Source organism: Macrobrachium nipponense, chromosome 45 (assembly GCF_015104395.2).
Source record: "Macrobrachium nipponense isolate FS-2020 chromosome 45, ASM1510439v2, whole genome shotgun sequence".
Lineage (NCBI taxonomy): Eukaryota > Metazoa > Arthropoda > Malacostraca > Decapoda > Palaemonidae > Macrobrachium > Macrobrachium nipponense.
Window position 1 is genome coordinate 37,715,072 of NC_061105.1, and position 23,008 is coordinate 37,738,079.

The 23,008-nt window shown below is 45.5% G+C and overlaps 1 protein-coding gene across 1 annotated transcript in view; it reads right to left on the bottom strand.

The window, feature by feature from the left end:
- The window catches only part of LOC135214487 (sesquipedalian-1-like), a 110,247-nt gene that overhangs the window by 56,514 nt on the left and 30,725 nt on the right, over positions 1 to 23,008 (bottom strand). Inside the window, 4 exon segments of the mRNA XM_064248850.1 lie at positions 8,178 to 8,366; positions 18,408 to 18,435; positions 18,437 to 18,508; positions 18,510 to 18,545. Coding sequence (XP_064104920.1) covers positions 8,178 to 8,366; positions 18,408 to 18,435; positions 18,437 to 18,508; positions 18,510 to 18,545 — 325 coding nt within the window.

Below are 23,008 nucleotides of genomic sequence, written 5' to 3' on the forward strand. Positions count from 1 at the left end.
CCCCCCCATGAATAGTTAGAACCTGTGAATAGTTGGAACCCCTATAAAAATGCTGAAAAATGGCAATTTGTCCAAAATTGCATTTTTCCTAACTATACAAACCTGAGGTCCTTTTACAATAGGAAGGTTACTAGCGGCAGCTGGATAGGTCGTAAGCTTTCGAACAAGGGGTTCGGTAGCTAACTGCTTGTCCGACAGGCGCGCGCGACTGGGAGGTAAACAATCACTTTTGCTTTTGGCCCAAGCAAAAACTGCAGAGTGAGGGGTGGCATGAGGAGGGACTATGTGTAAAAGGACCTCAGGTTTGTATAGTTAGGAAAAATGCAATTTTGGACAAATTGTCATTTGTTCCGACACGGCATACAAACTTCGGTCCTTTTACAATAGGAAGACTCATTCTTGGTGGGAGGAATCTGAGTCTTTTGTGAACAGACTGGTGTTCGCCAACCTTGGAATGCCTCCCTGGTCGTAAGAGCGAGGGAGGGATCCAAGCCTCTGTCCGATTGATCGGGGTGTGCACCGCAGGATCAATGGTCAGACCTCTGGACCAAGTACTAAGAGAGAGGCAAGCGTATCTCTTCGTACCAGCAAGCAAGAACAAGTTCCTATTTGCAAGAGGCAACATAAAGTTATGATTTGTCTCTTGTTGGCATCCACTTCCTTCCCCTTGTAGGAGGAAGTGGTGGATATTCGCTCCCATCCCTAGTGAAAGGGATAGGATGGGGCTCTGTCGAGTAGCTCACCTGCATCTCGTCCTTATCCAGCAAGGTGATGACCGTATCCCTCTACCCACAGGTAGAGGGGGGGGAGGCAAAGATAGGAAGAAGCCAGTCACTCTCTCATTCACTTATCTATTCTTACAGTCACACCAGGACTCGATGCTGTTCAGCCTCCTAGGGTCTGGGTTAGCTACACAACGTGTTGAGCAGCCACCACGGGTCCCAAGGAAAACGATCCAAGGACCTGTGGGCAATATCCAAAAGGTAGAAGGAGGTGCCAGTGGTCTGGTTGTACCAGACCCCTGCCTTCAGTACCTGCGCCACGGAGAAGTTCTTGTGTAACTCGAGGGAGTGTACTTCTAGGTCATCTTGGTGCTGACGAAGAATCTTCAACACTCAGACTGGGATGTCGAGTTTCTTCAGAAAGCGTGGTCGCGCTTTCACAGGACAAAGCAGCATCTCCTTCGCATCGAAGGCGGTGAAGTCCATTAGGGAGGGGATTGTGAAGGACTCTAACCGATCGTCAGGGACCGAAGGGTTCTGAGTCTTCGCTACGAAGTTCGGTACGAAATCGAGCGTCTGTTAATTCGGGGCGAACAATGAATAATTGCACACCTACGAATAAGAGATATTTTGAAGACAAACTCAGATGTCTGCAAAAATCATTCGCATTATTGCGGTGCGATGCAGCGGGAGACTAGTACAGACTTCTGTTACTGTGCGGTAAACAGAAAGATGAAAGAGTCCAAGAGATATCTCTGTTGAAAATTCTCGCAATGTCGAAGGCGATGGAATCGAGCGTCACAGCAGTAGATGGTCCTTCATTATTGCGAGAATCCCTGTTAATCAGAGACCTAAGTCCATGATTGTTGGGTAGAGATACGGTTCGGTAGTCAATAAAACCAGGGGAGAGAGAGACGTAACAGACCGTGCATCTCGGAGACCTAGCCGATACTGAGCTGCTATCAGGCAGTTCAATACGCAGTAGCTCTCGGTGACTCGTCATCCTGAGTTGCCAGGTAATCCCTTCCACGAAGGAATGCGTTCGGCTAGAACCATCGAGCATAAAGAATACGCTCGAGCAATTATATTTAAACGAAACGGATTTCGGTAAATACAAAAGCTGATTTGGTGTTGTCGTGACAATACCAAGTATCTAAAATCAAAACATAACTGCTGGGAGGTTGCAGGCAACCCCGAGTTGCAGTTCAATTAAGATACAATTCGTCTCGGTCACAAACCGTAGAGTTAACTACGGTATGCGCCTACCCCCCGGACAATTCAACTGTTAAAAGAATCATGTCGCAAGGGTAATATACGTAGTATATTTGTAGGTTCTGTACAACGACCTCCATCCTAAATTCTTTTCCCCTCGAGGAATGAGAATAAGGATTGGAGATCGACCGCCTTCGTTCTCTAGTGAAGAGAGTGAAGGAGAAGTCTTTCCCAAAGGAAAGCTTCAATGGTGAACAGAATACCGAAGACGATAGTTCAAGCCAAACTGCATGTTCCAGTCCGTTCTTCTCTATTCCAGGTTAGTCGCCTACTGTGAGATACTCTTCTTCCAGCAGCAGTCTTCTTCCAAATGCTAGAAATTACAGGAATTCGAGCATAGGCGAGGTTCCCGATTTTCGTGTAACAATATCGGGGATTCTCGCTCACTTTGGGACCGTGTCTCGCCCTAAGTGTTTGGAGATCGTAAAAAAAAACTCGAACACTCTGAATGCGCTAGAAATTCCGTAGAATTCTAAGCACTCTGCGAAACCCCCACCGAATTCGTCAAACGATATCGGCTGGTGGTCCTCTCGATTCCCGTAGAAATTGAGAAAGGGGCAGGATCCCTCCTCAACGGACCGGGGATTACGTCAGGTAGGACCCGAAGGTCCCCACGGTAGCGCCAGTCCCTAACGTGGGCATACTTACAGAGAAATCTCTGTAGGATCCCATCCCCTCCCTTTCCCTCGTAGCCGTAAGAAGAGAGGGAATGGGGGGAGGAAGGTTGGATACTGGCTCGCCTTCCCAGCGGAATAAATAGCAGTTGGAGAAGAAAAGGAGCAAGCCATCGCCTTACGGAGATGGCCTCTCAGAGCCTGGGAAAAACGTATCGTCAGGAGAAAAACGTTTTCCCGAGGAGGGTTACGAACTCATACTGTAGGTAAGGGTCTGCCGCCACTGTGAACGTCGTCTGGGTGGGGCTGATCAACACCTGACAGGAGAGAGCCGATACCGTCATCCGACTCATTCCAGTCCTCGTCGAGGTCGAAACCTCTCAGGAGGACCGAAGGGGTATTGAAATACGGTGTCCGAAGACACATAGAAAACGCCTCTGTCGCAGTAGAAGAGGTGGAAGTAGCTTGTTCGATCCGGCCAGAACTGAGAGAGCCTTCTTGTCCGGAGACGAGAGACTACCTGGTTCAAACACAGTCGGCAAGCTCCGATCGCGCAGACCCACCGTCGATTTGGGTTCCCTCTTCGGGTCCCAAAACGACTCGAGCCGAGACGTGGGCTCTGCTGGTGGGAGCGGCGATCCTTCCCCGAGGTCGTTGTGCTGACGAATCACAGCGCCATAACCTCGGCAAAGTTCCTCTGGATCTCGGAAGTCACAGCATCTTGCAGAGTAGGACCGTAAGCCCTTCGAACAAGAGCATATTCCGAGAACCTTCCCCTAAGGAGGAGGGGGAACAGCGACAGCCCTCTCGGTCTCCTCCTGCCACGCTTGGTGTACGTCCTGGTCGGTCCGAAGATCGTGCCTGGTACATACGGCGTCGTGATGGGATCGTGGGGGGCGCGCCCCTCACGATCACTGCGCTATGCCTCGCTCTTCCCGGTGTAAACCGAGGAAGTTGAAGGCACGGGAGAGGAAGACCTGACGCTGCCCTTCGCTCGCTGGCCGAACCAGCGGGCTTGGAGGGCTGCAGGCGATCGCCAACCCGTGGTGGGGATCGAGCTGCAGGCCTAGTCGAGTCGTTTCCCTGGGGAGAACGGCTGGACCGAGAACAGAGACACCGATCTCGTGTGTCAGGGGAACTGCTGCTGGTTGCCGTACCCGCACGTTCCCTGTGGGAGCGACGGTCGGGCTACGGCGATCGGGAGGACCTCTTCCCAGCTTCGGCACGTGGCCGGTCAGAGACCGTCACGTCAACCCGGGTAGCCAGCCGGTCGCTACGAGAGCGAGAGCTGGCCTGGTGGGAGGCGCCTGAGCGGCTCTCACCAGCCTTCCGCTCCGTGCCGTGAAACTGGAGCCGAGCGAGCTCTGGCGCCTGATTCTTGGCTGCACGGTCACCGGTAGGTGACGGTACACTCGGTATCTCTCGCGGACGAGAGGCCGAGACGGAACCTGGTGTAGTGGCAGAGCCCCTGACACCAGACGAGGAAGTACCGGTGTTAGCAGGTACCCCTCTGGTCCCCTTGTGGAAGAAGAGACGGGCCCCGCTCCCGAAGGAGCAGGAGGACCAGCGGAAGGAAGGAACCCTCCCGTCCCCACCGAGGTGAGACGGGTCCCGAGAAAGCTCCCGAGGGAGAACTTCTTAGGAGGGAGGAGGCAACCTTCCTTCTTCCTCGGCTGAGAAGCCTTAGAAGTCGAAGGGGAAGAGGCGGCAGCCGACGACGATGAAGAAGATGAAGACGACGACGACGACACCTTCCTCCTCTTTTTCGTCAGCTTCCTCAGGACAGAACGTAAGATCTGCCATCCAGGGCGGAGCCGGGGTCTGCTGTAGCCGAAGCCACAGGGCCCGGACGCACCTGTACAGACAGACTAAGTCTGGGGTTTAGTACCACCACGAACAGGGACGACGTTAGCAGGTATGGGCATCTCAGGAACAGCAGGCACAGCCAGCACAGCATCGGCAGGGACAGCCAGTGCAGCAGCAACGGAGGGACAGCCAGCGCTTAGCAACGGCAGGGACAGCTAACACTGCAACTGCATGGACAGTCAGCACAGAATCGGCAGGTACGGCAGGCAGCACCGGAAACACAGGAGGTGGAGCAGCAGCCCAGCAACATCCTCCGGTACCGGCGCAGGTCCAGGGGCGAGCTCTAGGGCAGCGGAAGTGTGGTCGCGGCAGCGCGGCAACCACAAGCGGCGGCGGCACGCCCCCCTCTCGGTACAGCGAACGGCACTTCACAGCGGCTGTAGGCAAAACTGTTACCACGTGAGGCGAGTACACCAGGTGAGGAGGGAACCCAGAACCTTTCCCCCCCCCCAAGGGGGGAAGGGGAAGGGCCAGCAGTGGGAGCGGAGCGGGGGGGGGGGGGGGGGAAGAAGGAGATTCTCGTTCCCCACCCCCGCACAGCACCCATGTACCCAACAATAATAATAAGAGCCCGAGCAATCGTGCCCTCGGCACCGAATGCAAGGGCATAAGGATCAATTCGCTGACTGAGCGGAACTTGAACCAAAATAAATATTGATGCAATCAATAATAAAAGGAATAAATTGAAAAAGAATCTTGCATTACGATTCACTTCACAATGAATAAGGGCTCGGATCGAGCGCATTTGCGCCCTCGGTACCGAGCACAAGGGTAAAAGGATCCATTCCCGATTATGAACGGAAAACTTGATCCAAAATGAATTGTGCAATCAAAATATATATGAAAAGAAAAAAAGAAGACTGCGATTGCGAACTCAAAACTTCATATATGGGAAGGATCCAAAATTCCCGGGTAAGAGAAAAAACGGAAAACCATTGATCAAGGTAAATAATGCAACCTTCAAAAATAAAAAATGCTTGAAAAAGAATACTTTGCACTTGCGTTCACTATTCAAATAAAAAGGGGAAAGGATCAATTCCGGGTAAGAGCCGAAACATTTGACCAAAGGAAATAATGCAATCTCAATCCAAAATATGAAAATTGAAAAAAGATACTGGCAACTGGCGAAAATTTACTTCATTATAAAAAGGGGAAAGGATCAATTTCCGGGTAAGAGCGGAAACGATCCAAAATGGGTAATTGAACAACAAAAATAAATATATAAAAATGAAAAAAAGACTGTACTTTTCGTGCGAGCGCCATTCGCTCGGCAACGAGCATACAGGTCAAAAAAATATAAATGAAAAGGGTACTTACTTACGATTTTCATCTACACATTTCCAACCAAAATATAAGCTCGGAGCGAGCGCTCTCCCGCCCTCGGCACCGAGCATACACAATACGAGGATCATTTCTGGGAAATATGAATTCCCGCACTTACGCCCCTTACGCCCTTCAGTCCCGGCACTCGGGTAATCGGAGGGCGTGGAGAAAACCAAGATCTTTAATTCACAATTGAATTCAATGGAAATAAACGATGAAATGATTGTACTTACAATTCAGTTTCACTAGATAATAGAAAAAGAAAAACACAACCATGCGAAAGCAACGACGATGAAGCGGGCAGAGAGTGATGATACACACGTCTACACGCCAGCAGGCCGAAAGCAAAAGTGATTGTTTACCTCCCAGTCGCGCGCGCGCGCCTGTCGGACAAGCAGTTAACTACCGAACCCCTTGTTCGAAAGCTTACGACCTATCCAGCTGCCGCTAGTAACCTTCCTTCCTATTGTAAAAGGACCTCAGGTTGTATGCCAGTGTCGGAACACAGCCAGTATTTTGTTAGTTACAAAAACTCAAGAAATTTTGATACTCGTTTTTTTTTAAATTGATAAAAAAAACTAAGAATTTGTGGATATTTCTCATAGAAAAATACTGCGAATATGCGAGTTTTACGCGAATAATGCGGGGAAACGTTCTTGAGAAATCAGCGAATGTGAGAGTCCGCAAATCCGGAGAACGCGAATACGGGGTGGGGGGGGTCCGCTGTACTAAGATACAAGAATTCTGTTTTTAGGGCAAAACTAAACTGGTGGCTCACACTAAGCCTATAAACAACATTCATTAATTACTTTTAGTGTACTGTTCAACGACATCTAGTGAATTGCCTATTGTCTGTAAACATCATGTAAAAAAAAAATTATCATTTGGCCTATGTGAATGGCATAAGTTAATACCAGAATTACTTATTTCTAGGGCAAAAACAAGTAGGTGGCTCATCAGAAGCCTATGAATGACGAACATTCACAAATACTTACTCATCAGAAGCTATGAATGACGAACATTCACAAATTACTTACAAGGCAATTGTTTAACGACGTCTAGTAAATATATAAACAAAATTGTTTAAAGACGTATAGTGAACACACAAACAACATTGTTTAACACCGTTTAATGAATATAAACAACATTGATGTAAAATCTTGGCTAACATAAGATACAAGATTACCTCCAAGGCAAAAAAAACAAAATTGGCAACTCACAAAGAAGCCTACGCAAAAAAAAATGGACAAAAGTTGTCTAACTTTAGTCTAAAAGAATGACGAAACACTCAAATATTACTTTGAGGCAATAAACAGTTTTTCTCGAGTATTATACTCTGACAACAGGCTTCGAGAACTAAATAATACAGGAAACTATACAAGATAATGATGAATCAACTCAATAATAACAAAACAAGTAAAAAACTCGTCCTGTGATTCCACATAAGGTTACTAAATATGCATTCCAGTGGGAATGCACACCACTGAAATCCGTTTAAATAACCGGAAAATAATGAACAAGCTACCGCCATCATTGGTGTTTACCAGACGACGGCAGGAACAAAACAATTTGCTGTTCATAGTTGTTCCTATTGTTCCGCTAGTGGGAGGGACTGGTCACCTACAGTGTGAAAGTGTTATCCACGAAATTTTAAATTCAAATGGCCGTGTAAGTGGAACTTATAGCTGTGTAATTACTGGGTAAGTCACTTAATTAAAAGCAAATTTTAGGTAACATATAAATCATAGAGAGAGCACAGTTCTATTCATCTGATTATACGTATTGTAAATTTCAAGGCATATTTCTTATATGAAGAAATAATGTTAGCGCAAAGTCAGATTTCTAATTGTCCTAATTTCATAGTTATTACAAAATAAGTAATAGCTTTTTTCTTTTGCTGTGTTCTCAAAACTTACTTTTTTCATAAATAAATGCTTCAATCTCAAGATGGCAGAACCAAATTCAATGAAACTTTTTAAACTACAGCTTGTACACCAAACCATATATTTATAGTACTAATTACAACTGTGGAAAATTACTTTTGAGTACAATTTTTTTTTCTTTTGCCATATTTTAAAAACAAAATTCAAAATGTTTTTTTCAATTGCAAAATTTGTGGACTTAAGAGGTTGAATGTTTTTAGTATTCCCCCACCTATAATTTTTTGGTATTAGTTAGTTGCATAATAAGTGGTAAAAATTTTAAGTGAATCCATTTCAATCAAAGTAGAATGAAGCATTTACTTTGTGGGACCTTATGGGATTGGTGTGCCGCTAAACCTCAGTCTGCGATCAATTCCCATTTTTCTATCTTACATTAATGTTTACTATATCCACAATACATAGTTGTGGCAGAAATCTAAATCAACATGAAAACAAACCAGTCAATTCATCTAGCTGTTTCTGCAATTCTGCCACCATCAACTTCAGATAGTCGTGGGATGCACGAGAGAGCGCCTTCATCCACAACTCTAAGGACTCTTGCGAGTCAGCCGCTAGAACATAAGTTCGCCCACCTCCACCGTAAAACAGCAATTTGAAAGTGAACTGATCCTCACATTCAGCCAATTCTACAAAGGTAAACAAAGGTAAAATAAAATACATCATATAACAGCAATACAATACTAAGGAAACTTTTAAAATAAATAAAAAAAAATGATGTTCCTTCAACCTACATAAGGGCATTTTATGATGTACTATTTCATATTTCAAAGGTAAAAGTACAATATTCAGTTTTGTTTATTTATATATATGCTATACAGTACACTGTTACCATGGGTAATGCTGGAAAATGAAGATGATCGGTCTTACAGTACGTATTTTAAACTTAACCTATTGATTGAACCATTGAGCTAATTCATAGGGCTAATAATAATGTTTTGTTGTCCATGAACTACACCCAGAAGAATTGAAAAAATATGGAAATCGAACAAAGATATAACTAAAAGGCAGCAAGGCATGTGTTTGTTTGTATGGTGTTTTTACATCGCATGGAACCGGTGGTTATTCAGCAACAGGCGGACTAATGGCTTTACATGACTCCCGAACCACATCGAGAGTGAACTTTCTTCTATCACCAGAAATACAATCTCTAACACCTCAGTGGAATCCCCGAGAATTGAACTCGCGGCCACCGAGGCGGCAGGCCAAGACCTTACCAATCACGTCACTGAGGCAATAGCTTGACATGTGAGAATGAATAATGGTTATAGAAACCTTAGTATCTCAAACAGAAAATGAAATATTACATATTAATTACTCTGTTGAAAATGCCAACCAAACTTTAGCATTAGGAAGGAAGCATGAGATAAGAGACTTCTGCTACATTTCAAAAAAGGGATTTTGACGAAGGAAAAATCTATTTCTGGGTGATTGGCTCGTGTCGCCCTATGAAAGTATCCTTAATATCATTCTTTCTAGGTAAAATTAGCCTAAAATTACCAGAGGAAAAACAAATTAAGAAAATGTCAGTAAAACTGACTCGCTCACTCTTAAAAAGAAGTGTCGGTATGATATAGGGGAGGGGGCATGTGGAAACACTACCACGAGGGACAAATACCAATTAGAACTTCCTATCAGAATCCCCCCAAGAGAGAGCTGATACCAACGGGCGATGCAGCCTCTAAAACTTTTACTTTTTTTTAACTTACTAGAGGGGAGGAAACGGGCCCCCACGAGGGGGGGGACAAGGCAAAGAGGCCCCTTAAGCGGGTTCATCCTTAATTAAAACAGCTAAATACATCTTGTCCTGCCATGGGGGGGAAAACAAACCATCAAGTCGGGGGGTTTCATAGGGCGACACGAGCCAATCAACCCAGAAATATATTTTTCCTTCGTCAAAACCCTTTTCTGGGGCTCAGCTCGTGTCGGCCGATGAAAGAGTACCAGAGAAACAGACAAGATGGGGAAAAAACAAAAAAAAAAGGAACAATGAAAAAAAAAACAGTGTAAAATGATGGATATAATATAAGTAAATCAATTACAGCATACAGATTAAGCACTTTAAAACTAACTTATACTAAACAGTAAAATAATAGAACGTTAGTAATCTTAAGTACTTAATGGTAATTACAGTAAATTACAGAGCTGCATGTAATATAAAGAAAAAAGGGGATTTACTTAACAAAATTATAAAATATACACATTCGTGTGCCCTACCCTAGCATAAAAAATAAGGAAGGGTAGGTACACTGAAATCCATCATAATACAAATAGTGCAAAAATATATACAAACACATTGTGACTGAAGTTCATCATAAATACAAAAATGGTGAATATATACAAACATATTGTGTCCTACCCTAGCATAAAAATAAAGGTAGGTACACTGAAGTACATATCAGTATAAATGTGGATGTCCCTAGCAAAAAAATAAAGGGACAATCCACTATATGATTCAAACGCTAAGGCTATGATGTTTGAGTAGCCTGGCGATTAGGGTGAGGCAATGTTGGCTGATGTAGGTAGAAAGGAGACCTGGATTATACTACAACTACTATACAGTATCAGGGGAAAACTATGTTTCCCGCTGCTACTGCTGAAAACTTTAAAGATTCCAAGGACTTTAAATAATGCCGTTTAAAGACTGTCGGGGATTTCCATCCAGTATACTTCTAAGATCCTCAAAGTTCATATGTTGAAAATAATTAATTGAGGTGGACTACTCCCCTGATATCATGTGCTTTTGGGAACGATCTCAGGGGTTGGCTTGTTTAATGAAGTAAAGGATTTGCTTGCTCTAATGCCTTTTTAACTGATAAAGTGCCACCTTTTTCTCTCATGAAGAGAGCACCTGAGGATCTAGAAGAAGTACGAGATAGAAAGGCTCTAAGAGTTGATACTGGGCAGAGAGAAGGATCCTGTGGAAGTGGGATAACCTTCCAAGGGGCCCACCTTGCAAGAGGATCCTCATTTTTGGCTAAAAAAGCTACGATCCGGAGCAAGTAGAACTTCTCCTGATGGGAGGAATTCCACATGACCCGCATCCCTGGATAGAGCCGACAGTTCTGAAATTCTAGCTCCTGAGGCTAGGCTTAATAAGAATAAAATGTCTTCCTCAGGAGCATTATGAATGTACAAGATGAGTTGTCAGTATCTGAAGCTAGTTTGAGGACATCATTTAAGAACCATGAAACTGTAGTAGGACCTCTTGAGAAGGTCTAAGTCTAGCACAGGCTTTAGGGATAGATGTGAAATAAGATTCAGTCAGATTCTATCTGAAAACCTACTTGAAAGATTTTCTTCAAAGCCGATTTATGAGTGGTAATCGTGCAGCTGCTAAACTTTAAAACCTTTTTCAAATAAGGGATTCTGAAAAGGATATAGCCAAATTAACTGTCATGGTTGTAGTGTTCGATTCTCTCAAGAAAGATGCTAATTTTTTAACAGCTGAGTCATATTGTCTAATGGTTGACTCTCTTGTCTGATTCTAGGAAGAGAATATTATGTGGATCAATGTCAGCATCTTTATTAGCCGCAAACTTCATGAAGTCCATAAAGTTAGGGTCTGGAGAGTTCCTGAGGAAGCGAACACAGTCCTCATTTGTACTGATTGTGATAGCTTGGGATGGGATCCGTTGAGGTCGGAGACCCAATTCCAGAAGAAGAGGATACCAGTTGCTCTGGGCCAGTCCGGTGCAATCAGAGCTACTACCCCTATCCCTTTGAAAGGACCTTAGTTTGTTTAGGACTTTCAAGAGAAGATTCACTGGAGGAAAAACATAAATTCTCCTCCACTGATTCCAATCCAACGACAGCGGGCGTCCGTGGGCATAAGCCAGAGGGGTCCCAAGGCTTGGGGCGGGGCCACATAGCAAGGGAGCTTGTGGTTCGCTTGTGAGGCGAAGAGATCCACTTGGAGACCTGGGACTCTCCGGCTTACCCACTGGAATGACCCGACGTCCAGAGACCACTCTGATTCAGAGGAACTGACCGGGGACAGTGGCATCTGCTATCACATTCCTTATTCCTGCCAGGTGAGTGGCAGACAGATGCCATTTGTGTTTCGTTTGCTAATGCAAGATGGCTATCATGACATGATTTACATGCTTGGATTTGGACCCCTCCTCTGTTTATGCAATGAACTACCACTGCACTGTCCAAAACTAGCCTAGATGAGACTTCTTCGGGGGAAGCAGTCTCTTCAGAGTAAGAAATACTGCCATTGCTTCCAAACACATTTATGTGGAGGATGGCGGCGAAATTGAACTGACCAAGTCCCTATGAAACCACGTTTTGAACTGAGAGTATCCCCCCACCCGGACAAGGGATGCATCCGTGTGAATGGTTAACAGTGGGAGGGGATATTGAAGGGGTACTTTCTTGGCTAAGTTCTTTACTTTTGACCAAGGCCGTAGTTGGTTGCGGAGGATCTGTGGAATTGCTGACAACTTGTCCCCTCGATATTTGGAGTTTGCTCTTGACCGCCAAATCCGATTTATTTAATCTTTCCATTCTTGCTTTCAGAAGGATATCTGTTACCCGAAAAGCGAAGCAAACTGAAGAGATCCTAGGATTCCTCTCCTGGTTTCTTCTTTGACGTTTTGTTTGCATTTGAGAAATTGCCTGACAGATTTTGCTATTTTTTCCTTCCGTTTGACCACTGGAATTGACAGATTGTGGGAAAGACAAATCCCATTGGATTCCTAGCCACTGAAAACGAGATTCCGGAGTAAGTCTGGATTTCGTTTTGTTTATCTGGAACCCCAGATGTTCCAGAAAGTGAACTACCTTTTTGGTGGCTTTGAGACATTCCTCGACTGTTGGTGCCCAGATCAACCAATCGTCGAGGGTTATGCTGCCTACCATGATTCCCTGAGCTCTCAATTGTTGTACAACCACTTCTGCTATCTTTGTGAATACCCCCCCTGGGGGGCTACATTCAGACCGAAGGGCATCACTTTGAATGAGAATGTTGATTTCCTAGCCTGAATCCTAGGAATGGGCGGTAAAGTGCCTGGCTATAGGGATATGATAGTATGCGTCTGTAAGATCGATGGAGCATTGTGACGGCTCCACGCGGAAGTAAGGTCCTTACTTGCGAGGAGGGTAAGCATCTTGAACTTGTCGCAGCGAATGAAGAGTTTAGCTTTGACAAGTCTAAGATTACCCTTCTTTTTGTTGAGCCTTTCTTGGCACGCTGAATAAGCGACCTTGAAATTTTAGATGTTTGACTCTCGCAATAGCTCCTTTCTGAAGGAGTTCTTCCGCGTAATCTGTCAATTCCTTTGACGGCAACTGATGAAATGATTTGATTGGAGGAGGATCTTTGATCCAACTCCAGCCTAATCCTTTGGACACTATGCTCTGTGCCCAATTGCTGAACCCCCAACTGTGGCGGAAGAGGAACAGCCTCCCTCCTACCTGGGGAGCCTCATTGTTGATGGGCGGGTTGGCCACCCACCCCCTCTTTCTTGAACTGTCTGCTCCTCGTAACCCCTTCCTGCGCCACGCTGACGAAAGTAAAAAACCTCTGCCCCCTACCTCTCGGCTGGGAGTGTAGCCTTGAGTCTCATATGCGGGTTGAAGCCGGCGAGATAGAACGTAGGAAGTGGATGGCTGGGAAAAATATTGGGTGGGGGCAACAGGAGGATAGGCCCTTTGGTGGGGTTCTGCCCCTTTTTTTTTTGAGCTGGCAGGTTTGTCCCTGTTGGGTAAACGGGACACGCCTGCACAAATTGCTGCTGTTGCTGGAGTTTTTTTGTATGGCTGGAAACCCTACTTACAGCATTCTTCGGTTTCTTGCCAGCAGTGGGAACGGATTCATGTTTCCTCTTGAGGAAATACCCCACCTAGCTCTAAAGGCTCTGGTTTGGAGGTCTAGCAGCTTCGTGGTGGGTACCTCGTTCACCGCGGACTCCTGGGAAGAGAATCCGATCCCCACATGCTAGCGGCCAATGAGGTCTATTAGGCTCATGCCTGATGGTGCATTCTTGTAAGACATGCTTCCGGCAGTTCCTCCTAGCCTGGAAGAAGTCAAAAGCGTCCGTTAGAACCGTCTGAAACTGAGACTTCGCCAGAATCTTGAACAGCGGTTCCGTAGCGTAGGAAAGGGCAGCCATTTCCGTGATTATGAGGGAATTGAGGGACCTGCCAAACCTAGTTCGCGCATCAAACTCTGCCTGGATTAGGGAATCCGGCAGCCTAGGTAATTTCTCGCCGAACTGGTCCATGGCGCAGTACCGGTTTGAGCTTACCAAGCGTGAACGTAGCTGGCAAGTTCTCCCACAATTCTCCGAAGGCCGGGAAGAGCGGAGAAGTAGACTCCGCCTCCCTCAACTGTGGGATGGGCTCATCCTTGAGGACTGCCTGAAGGACCTTCTCCACTAATTTCGTGGCGAACGGAAGAGAAACCTCCTCTTCCGTCGCGAAAATAGTGAAGGGACTCTTGTAGGCCTGGAGTTTCGTGTTCGTACACTCCCAGTCCTCAAGGCAGTGAACCCATTCCCGCTGAGCGTGATCTCTACTGGTCATAAGGGGAACCGAAACTCCGTTAGAGATATTCGTTTATTTCCCTGTCAGAGCCGTTGGCGTCAGCCCTAGCATATCCGATGAAAGGCTGCGTCAGACCCGGAGGGTAAAACTCGAAGTCCATTCAATCCTTTTCGGTTTACCCAAACCACCCACTCCGGAGGATAAGAAAAAGATTTCCATTTTCCCATCTTTTTGAAAAAACGGGGAGGGCGGTAGGCAGCTACTCTCCATGGGTTCTCCATAGAGAAAAGCTGGCAAGGAGTCATATGGCGGGAGTTGAAGAATCCCCGTGCTAGATGCTGGGGAGACGACTGGGGGAGGAACCATGAGCTAGCCCAGCTACTCGGTCCTCATTTTCTCTCATTCTGTTAGAGAGATCCTGGTTGGATTGATTGTCCCGATTGGGAGACAGGGGGGGGGGGGACTGTTTTTTTGATAAAAAAAAAACGCGCAAAAACATCTGCGAAAAAACTGTGTCCCCAGTGCGGAGATTTGCGAGCCTACCAGCACGCCCACCTGTTCCATCACCCCTGCTGAGAAAGTAGAGGGATCGAAGGTGCTAGTGCCTGCCACCGCTACCGGCGTAGCCGGAGTGGAAGCGGTGGAGGCGGGGAGAAGGCAGTGACTCGGCGGGAGCGCGAGCCTTCTCCTTCGAAGCCTTGCTTCTGGAGCTCTTTGATTGAGAAAGAGCTCGGCTTTGCCTTCACCGCATCGGCATAGGAAGTCGACGACTTCTTAGCCGAAGAAGACGAAGACGACTTCCTAGAAGTCGTCTTGGCTAGAGTCTTCGGTTCTCTCTTTCCCTTCTCCTTAGGAGGTACAGAGAGAGCGGGAGAGCGAATAGGGGATATCAGATCCCGTTAAAGCCTTGGAAAGAAGCGGAAGAAGATGGGGACTGGAGAAAGATCCAGGAGCACCCAAAGACCCCCAAAGAGCTTGGGTCTTGGGCGCTCGACATACCTACCTCAACCAACAAATCCTCCACCCCCCTACCGCATAGGTTCAAGGTTAAGGTCCAGGGCAGCGACGTCCGGGACGACTCCTGGGAGGCTACGACCCCAAATGATTGCTGGAGGTCTTGCTGGATGGAGGCTATCAGCGGGGCAGCGGACAAGGGGTCAACGTAACCCGTCGACTTGCCGCGGGGAAGATCTGGACGGCCAGCTTCCTGTCCAAAATGTAGGGCTGGCCCTTGGCGGCGTTCTTCCCGAAGCGCCCACCCACGCTTTTCAGGGTGGCGAGGGCGACTTCCCTCACACCGGTAGCCTGAAAGAAAGGTGAGATTAGCTGCCAATGGTGGAACGGGGTTAACAAACTTACGACTAGAAGTTGTTTAGTAAAATGATAAGTAAGCCTATAGTAGACTTACCCCATCTCCCAGCTGACCGACCAGGTCGTAGCAGATGGCGCAGGCTTCATGGTGCCAGACGATCGTCTCGTTGAACGATGTGGCACAGGGGGCGTGAGACCCTACACCTCATCATGTCCACAGGGGTCGAACAGCGTCGCGTTACACCCTAGGACCTGGCAGTTGGTAGCTGTAAGTGGAAAAGTACATGAGTACCAAGTAAACACTTACAGTCTAACATATGCTCCGCTGGTGCCGGAGCGATAAAGTTAGATTAAACCAGAGCCCCGCCAAAAATACGTGTGGTAACTAGGTTGGTATCTAGGCTATGGCTCCCGCTGATGGCGGAGGCCCAAAAGACAACCAACCAGGAGTGGTGGTAATGGAAACCACGACGGAAAATGACGGGGATGGTTGGTAAAATAATAATAATAATAATAATACACAATTCATTGTAAAATAACGTACAATTAGGGTAAATCCTTAAAATAAAAATAATAAAACACCTCTCTCCACCCAGTCTACTAGAAGAGTGCTTAGGTAAGGAGTAAGCTCCCTTCGGTAGTGGGGGAGAGATATAAGGATATAGTAGGCAAGCAACCGACCACTCGTAGTACCACCCCGCCCGCTAGCGGAGCCACTAGTAACCTTATAATTCAAAGGTGCCCCGGCTGCGACGGAAGGCTCCTTCCGTATAGCAAGGGAGGTGGCTCGACCTTCTCTTAATGAGCAAATGGGGAGGGGGGGAGGAAGGTCTCGGCGAAACACGGCGGGAGAGAGAAAAGGGGGGGGAGGGATGGCCTTACTCCTTCCCCGCATCACCAACTACCCGCATGAGGACCCGCCCCGGGGTACCTCAATGAGTGGTCGCCCTATACCCCACCCCCCCCCGCTGGGAGGAACCCTTGGTCACCTCGAGAGGATGAGAGAAGGCGACTGAGGTTGTCATAACAACCAAGGGGTCCCCCAGCTCCTCCCTATACCAGAAAGGGAGGGTAGGGGCAGGGTAAGGTGCTAAGGAACACGTGACCGCAAGTGGGCCCTAAGCCGCGAGCAACACAACCGTGAGAGGGCCACGTGAACCAAGCTGTACCAATACAAGGAACAAGCACCTAGGCTAGCCTAACACCCTAAATAAATAAATATATACATCGAAAAAGGTGGAAGAGACACTTTTAGTAAAAGAGAAAGAAACCCAGGAGGAGGCAGACTGTTCCAAGAAACAGAAGCCTACTCGGAGCCAGCGATAGCCGATGTAGAGCAAGAGCCGGGATGCTGGGTCAGAATAAAATAATAGCCCTAAATACCAAGCTAAGAGAATGGTAGGAGGGACTAAACTAGCTAAAATTCGATGTAAAACAATGAACGTGATAAAGTAAGCCCATAAGTATAAGAAGTCCCAGTATGGAGGACCGGGAATTCTTACGAGGCAGCATGGCTGCCACGAGACAACCGGGGAACCGTATATGACCTATTAAGAAGGAAAAGGAAAATATGGTACCCGGAAGATAAAACTGTGGTAAAATATTACTTATGAGTTACTTAACTTAGCCGTGGCAATTGCAGAGCGTTCCATCGTAGATTACAATGATAAATCCCAAAAAAAACACCGCACAAGAAAATGGCGACTTGTCGCTAGTGCTAAAAATTAAGGATGACCGCTAGGGGCGCTGCTGTCCGTGGCGTCCTCTAGTAGTAGTAGTAGAGGCTGCATCGCCCGTTGGTATCAGCTCTCTCTTGGGGGGATTCTGATAGGAAGTTCTAATTGGTATTTGTCTCGTGGTAGTGTTCCACACTCGCCCCTATATCATACCGACACTTCTTTTTAAGAGTGAGCGAGGGGCAGTTTTACTGACATTTTTCTAATTTGTTTCTCTGGTAATTTAGGCTAAATTTTACTAGAAAGAATGATATTAAGGATACTTTCATAGGCCGACACGAGCTGAGCCCAGAAAGGCTCTCTCATCTCTTATGTAAAAGGATCTTATTTATTCTAACTATGTAGTTATTTGTACGTAACTCAAAATGATAAATAATTTTACTTAAGGTAGTGGTCTGTTCACTATGCAGGCAGTCCCCGGTTATTGGTGGACTTGGTTATCAGTGAACCCGTTTTAGGGGGCTTGTTAAGCACCGAAAAATGACAAATTTTTTAATCAATTTGTAATTTTCATAGCTAACAAACCTGAGTCTTAACAATAGAACATTTCCAAGTGCTAGCTGGTAACTGGTTAAAAACAATCAAAGATTGTAAGCAAGGAATCTGCGAGATCTTGAATCTGGTTATTGACGGTTTTCGCTTATCATCACGCTGCAGAATGGAATCCGCCCGCAATACCCAGGGGACTGCCTGTATACATGCATTAAAATTCTGAACCTTAAACGTTACAAGAAAAAAGAACTACAACATGACATGCACTATTAAAGCACTTCTCTGAATTAATATCAAGATCAAATTTGTTTGATTTAGTCTTTATTTTAGACACAGCTGAAGAATGTGTAAAATTACAGTTATTTTTCAATAGTTTAAATATTTGGTAATTTGAAGTCTTCTAAATGGTGAAAATGCATTTTTCAGTTTCATTTTACATCCATACATTTACCTGTACTTTGAGTATTTAAGATTCCATGAAAATATAATTTATAATAAATCAAGCTATGAGCATATATAGTAGACTGAACCTACATTCCACAACTAGGATTGTAATAACTCAAATATGAAAACAAGGAAAAAATACATCAGTCATATTATCATTTAAACATCCAAAAGCCGGAAATAAATTTTACTAACCTATGGTACAACCTTCCCAAAAACTTATCACTCCCGATTGGGGCCTCCCGGTCTCCTTTCTTTTCAAAATAGAAGAGTAGGTTTCCTTTCAAGACAAAAAACCAAAAAAAAACCCCGCCTTTGGAAGCTCTTGTTTACCTTGAAAATATCAAAAGGGACCTTAGTACTGTATGCCAATGATGTCCCCTTCATAACGCTTTCATGATTTAATTGCCTATTTTATGTTTTATAAATGCCTCCTTAGACCTATTGCTATCATTACATCAGATAAATCAGTAAGTTTTGCTCACTCTACAATGTAAGCAGTTTTGATTCAATGGAAAATTATTTTTATTTTGAATAAAGCCTCATATTTAAGGTGGGATATCATGACAAATGGAAAAATATAGTATACGTACAGCGATGCTACATACTCTGGCTCATTTATGTTTTATAATAATATAGTATAATATAGACAAATACAAACAGAAATTCATACACAACACCTATCAATAAAGATAAGTGCAAGAGGACAAGATGGGGGACAACCCTCGAGACAATGCATGGTGTGCCTCTAGGATTCAGGATTAATTAAGAAAGCCAAAGCATTTTAAAACCTAGAACCTAAGCATTCTTGATGGTGCAAAATAGGGTCCAACACTGCTTCTTTAACCCTTTTGCATTGCAGGACTGATCTCTTCAGTCACTGAAAGTTCTCGTTCATGACATGACTCATCTCAAGTCATCATTCTTTCAGTTTCTATTTGGGAAGCTCATAAGAGATAAACATGTTTCCCTCGTCATTTTTAAGAGCTTTTGTCTACGTATATTCTATCAATAAATGACAGCTTTTGATTTTTAACTTACAGGATAATCTCAAGACAAGGGCTACACCTTCAGTAACCATCAAAATGGCATGAAGGGAGAGGTTATTTTCTATGACATAGTACAATCACGCTATAATATATTGCATCACTTTATAAAGTACAGGTCGGATCATTTTTCTTTTTTTATTTTCCATACAGTGATTAGTTTGAGAAAATTCTTCTATAAAATGGAAATTGGAGTCTATTATCACAAGTAAATAATAAAACTGCAGGGAAAAAGCATGTTTTATGCAGGACTTTAAGTATTTTGACTGAATCATTATGAAATACGTATTTCATTATGTTTATAGAGGAACAGGCCTACCAACCATATCAACTTATCCTCTGTATAAAGATTGTTATTTGATGCGAATAATACTTGAGTGGAATTTGGTTTATCTAATGTTATCAGGTTTCCATTTGTTTAAAATTTATGTTAAAATAAAAAGAAACTTTATTGCAAGTTAGCATATCAAATATATAAAAAAAATATTACATAACTTAAACTTAAATTAAATTACTAATATAAATACATTTCGCTTGACCGAAGGGTGGTGAACTGCACTTGAAGTGTGCGGTAAGGTTGGCAAGCTTGGAATACCGAATTTTTGAGGAGATTGGTGGTTTTGATGCACAATAACTTAAAAATCTTATAGTATAATGTTTGACTGGGGCTCAGAGGATGCAACAACTTCACTATTAAAAACCTTTCTTCAGCGAGCCACTACCCGAAGGTGCTCCTTGATCTCGGGAATGATGGGGAAGACAAACCAGCCTGGAAGAATCTTCCTGTGCCAACTACCCTATAGGAAGAATTGCAATACTCATGTGTAGTCTCCCTAAAGGCACAAACTTCTCCATGGATGAGTGTGCCTAGAAGACTCATCCATTTGTTGGCCAAGCAAGAGAAGAGAGAGGAAGTTTCGTACTTTCCGGAGGCAGGACTGGATCCTTCTGTCGGACAGAAAAGCCCAAAAACTCAGAGAATTAATCTTCATCCTCAAATAAAGAGTCAATTCAGTCGAGACTAATTGTGACTTCTGAAGGTTAATGAAAGGGTCCAATTCTTGAGCAAAGCGGAGAGTCTTCTGAATTTCCTCTGTGCATCCTGTTCTTGATGGGGAGCATAGGAGCCAGTTGTTTAGATGAATGGCAGACTGATACCCAAGAGATGAAGCCACTTTGCCAGGAGGGGGGTGAGAACACAAGTAAATACTTGAGGAGCTGTAGATAGGCTGAAGCACAGAGCCCACAACTGGAAGACTTAGTCCTTATATACAAACCTTAGATACTTCCTGGAGTCTGGATGTACAGGGACATGGAAATATGCATCCTGCAAATTGATGGTCACCATCCAGCCTCCCTGATGAATGGCAGACAGGACTGACTGGTTCGTTTCCGTCCTGAACTTGGTTGTTTGCACAAAGAAATTCAGTGCGCTGATGTCCAGTACAGGTCTCCAACCTCCTGATGACTTGGGGACCATGAACAATGGCAGCCCCATCGAAACTTTGGGCTCCTTATTAGGACCCCCAAAAGATTCGAGACGAGAGGGGTAATCTCCAAAAGAAGAGGCTGTGGTTGCTTCCCGAGATCGTTGTGCTGACGGATCAGAGCTACGATCTCACCAAAGGTCCTCTGTATCTTGGGGATGTCTGTATCTCTAGGTAAGGGCCCTCAAGCCCTTCAAGAGAACGATCCTCCTGATCTATTCGCCCTGCAGGATGGAGAACCTCACCAGACCCCCTGGATCCATCCTGTTCAACACGAGCATACGTCTGGTAGGGCCCTACAACCCCTCCAGGAACATAGGATCCCGTTGCTGAATTCTACAGAGAAAACACTGCAGGATTCCTCCTGTTCACCTCGTCCCTCCCATTATATCCAATAGAAGTAGAGGGAATACAAGAGGAGGATCGGACGCTCCCACTCAACCTGTCAGTCTCACTGAGAGGAGGAACAAGTTGCGCGTGATCTTCCATCTGTGGTGACGAAGGCGATGCAAGTCTAGGAGAGCATTGTTGCCTCGCTGAAACGCTCTCCCGAGAAGAGTGTAGTGGTTCTTGTCTCCCTGTTCTACGCACTCGTCATCATCGTACACATCCGCTCATCCGAACGCGATCGAGGCTGCATGACCAACAGGTTGACGAGAACGTGCATTGTCCTTACCACGCAACCCAGTCCTCTGAGGCCAAACCTTATACACAGAGGACTGCACCAGATGCCTTGTCCCAAGATGCAGCAACGTCTTCCTGTACCTGTTGAAGAGCCAAGCTAGGCTTTCACAGGTAAGGGCAAGTCTCGACCCCCTCTCTCGTCCTGTGTCAATGCCAGGACAGTGAGTGATCTCTTCGGCACAGACTTTAGATGCACGTCCCCCCTTAAAGGATCACGCATTTAGGGAAATTAGCGAATGAGTACCCGACACAACTCCAGTTCCAAGGGCAGGGCCCTCAGAACTAGAAAGGAGAGTGAACCGGAGTCCAAACTCCTGAGGCTCCCATGACACTAGACCCGGGGTCGGTGTCATAGTTTTCACTCCTGAGGGAGCAGGTGAGCCAATGAGAGAACGAACTGCTTCCTCAGTGAGAGGATACAGACCCTTAGAAGCCTCAAGGCGAGGCTTCTTAGGGAGTGGAGAAGCCTCAAGGCGAGGCTTCTTAGGGAGTGGAGAAGCTACCTTCCTCTTCTTAGACCATAAAGCCTTTGAAGAGGGAGGGGAGGAGGAGACAGACGTTGACAATGAAGACGAAAACGATGATGAAGACTACATACAACACCTTGCGAGACCTCTTCTTCAGCTTCTTCTTTGCCAACTTCCACAGGAAAGCTGTCAGGTCACCCCCAAGGGTCACCAGATAAAAACAACAGGCACAGGAGGCATATCATCAGACACCACCAGAGGTAAGAGGCACAACAGGAGCAGGCAGAGGTGCATCTCCGAATCACGGAGGGAGTGGCACTGACATCATAGGTGCTGGCAGATGGGGATGTGTCCATTACCACCGAAGGGGTCACATTGGTGGTGGGGTGATGGGCAAACCTATGCTGAGTTACTGAACAGGTAGTACGTAGTGATAACCATAGTGAATTACAGCAGAGCTGGCATTGTTCAGATGTGCTAGCAATGCACTTACAGATGGGGTTCCCAAGGACAAATGAAGACCACGCCTGATCCAAACCTGGCACCTCACCTGCTGAAGAAAAATGACAATTTGTCGAAAATTGCATTTTTCCTAACTATACAAACCTGAGGTCCTTTAACAATAGGAAGGTAACTAGCGGCAGCTGGGACGGTCGTAAGCTTCGAACAAGGGGAGAACGGTAGTTAACTGCTTGTCCGAGGCGGTGAAGAATCACTTTTGCTTTAGGCCCATGCAAAAAGTTGCAGAGTGAGGGGTGGTATGAGGTGGGACTATATGTAAAGGACCTCAGGTTTGTATAGTTAGGAAAAATGTTATTGTTATAATACAATTAAGTTTGTTCATACTTACCTGGCAGATATATATATAGCTGTATTCTCCGAAGTCCGACAGAATTTCAAAATTCGCGGCACACGCAGTGGGCGGCCAGGTGGTGGTACCCATTCCCGCCGCTGGGAGGCGGATATCAGGAACTATTCCCATTTTCTATTCATATTTTATCAGTGCCACTGTCTCCTGAGGGGAGGTGGGTGGGCACTTTAATTATATATATCTGCCAGGCAAGTATGAACAAACTTAATTGTATTAACAACAATAACATTTTGTTCATGAA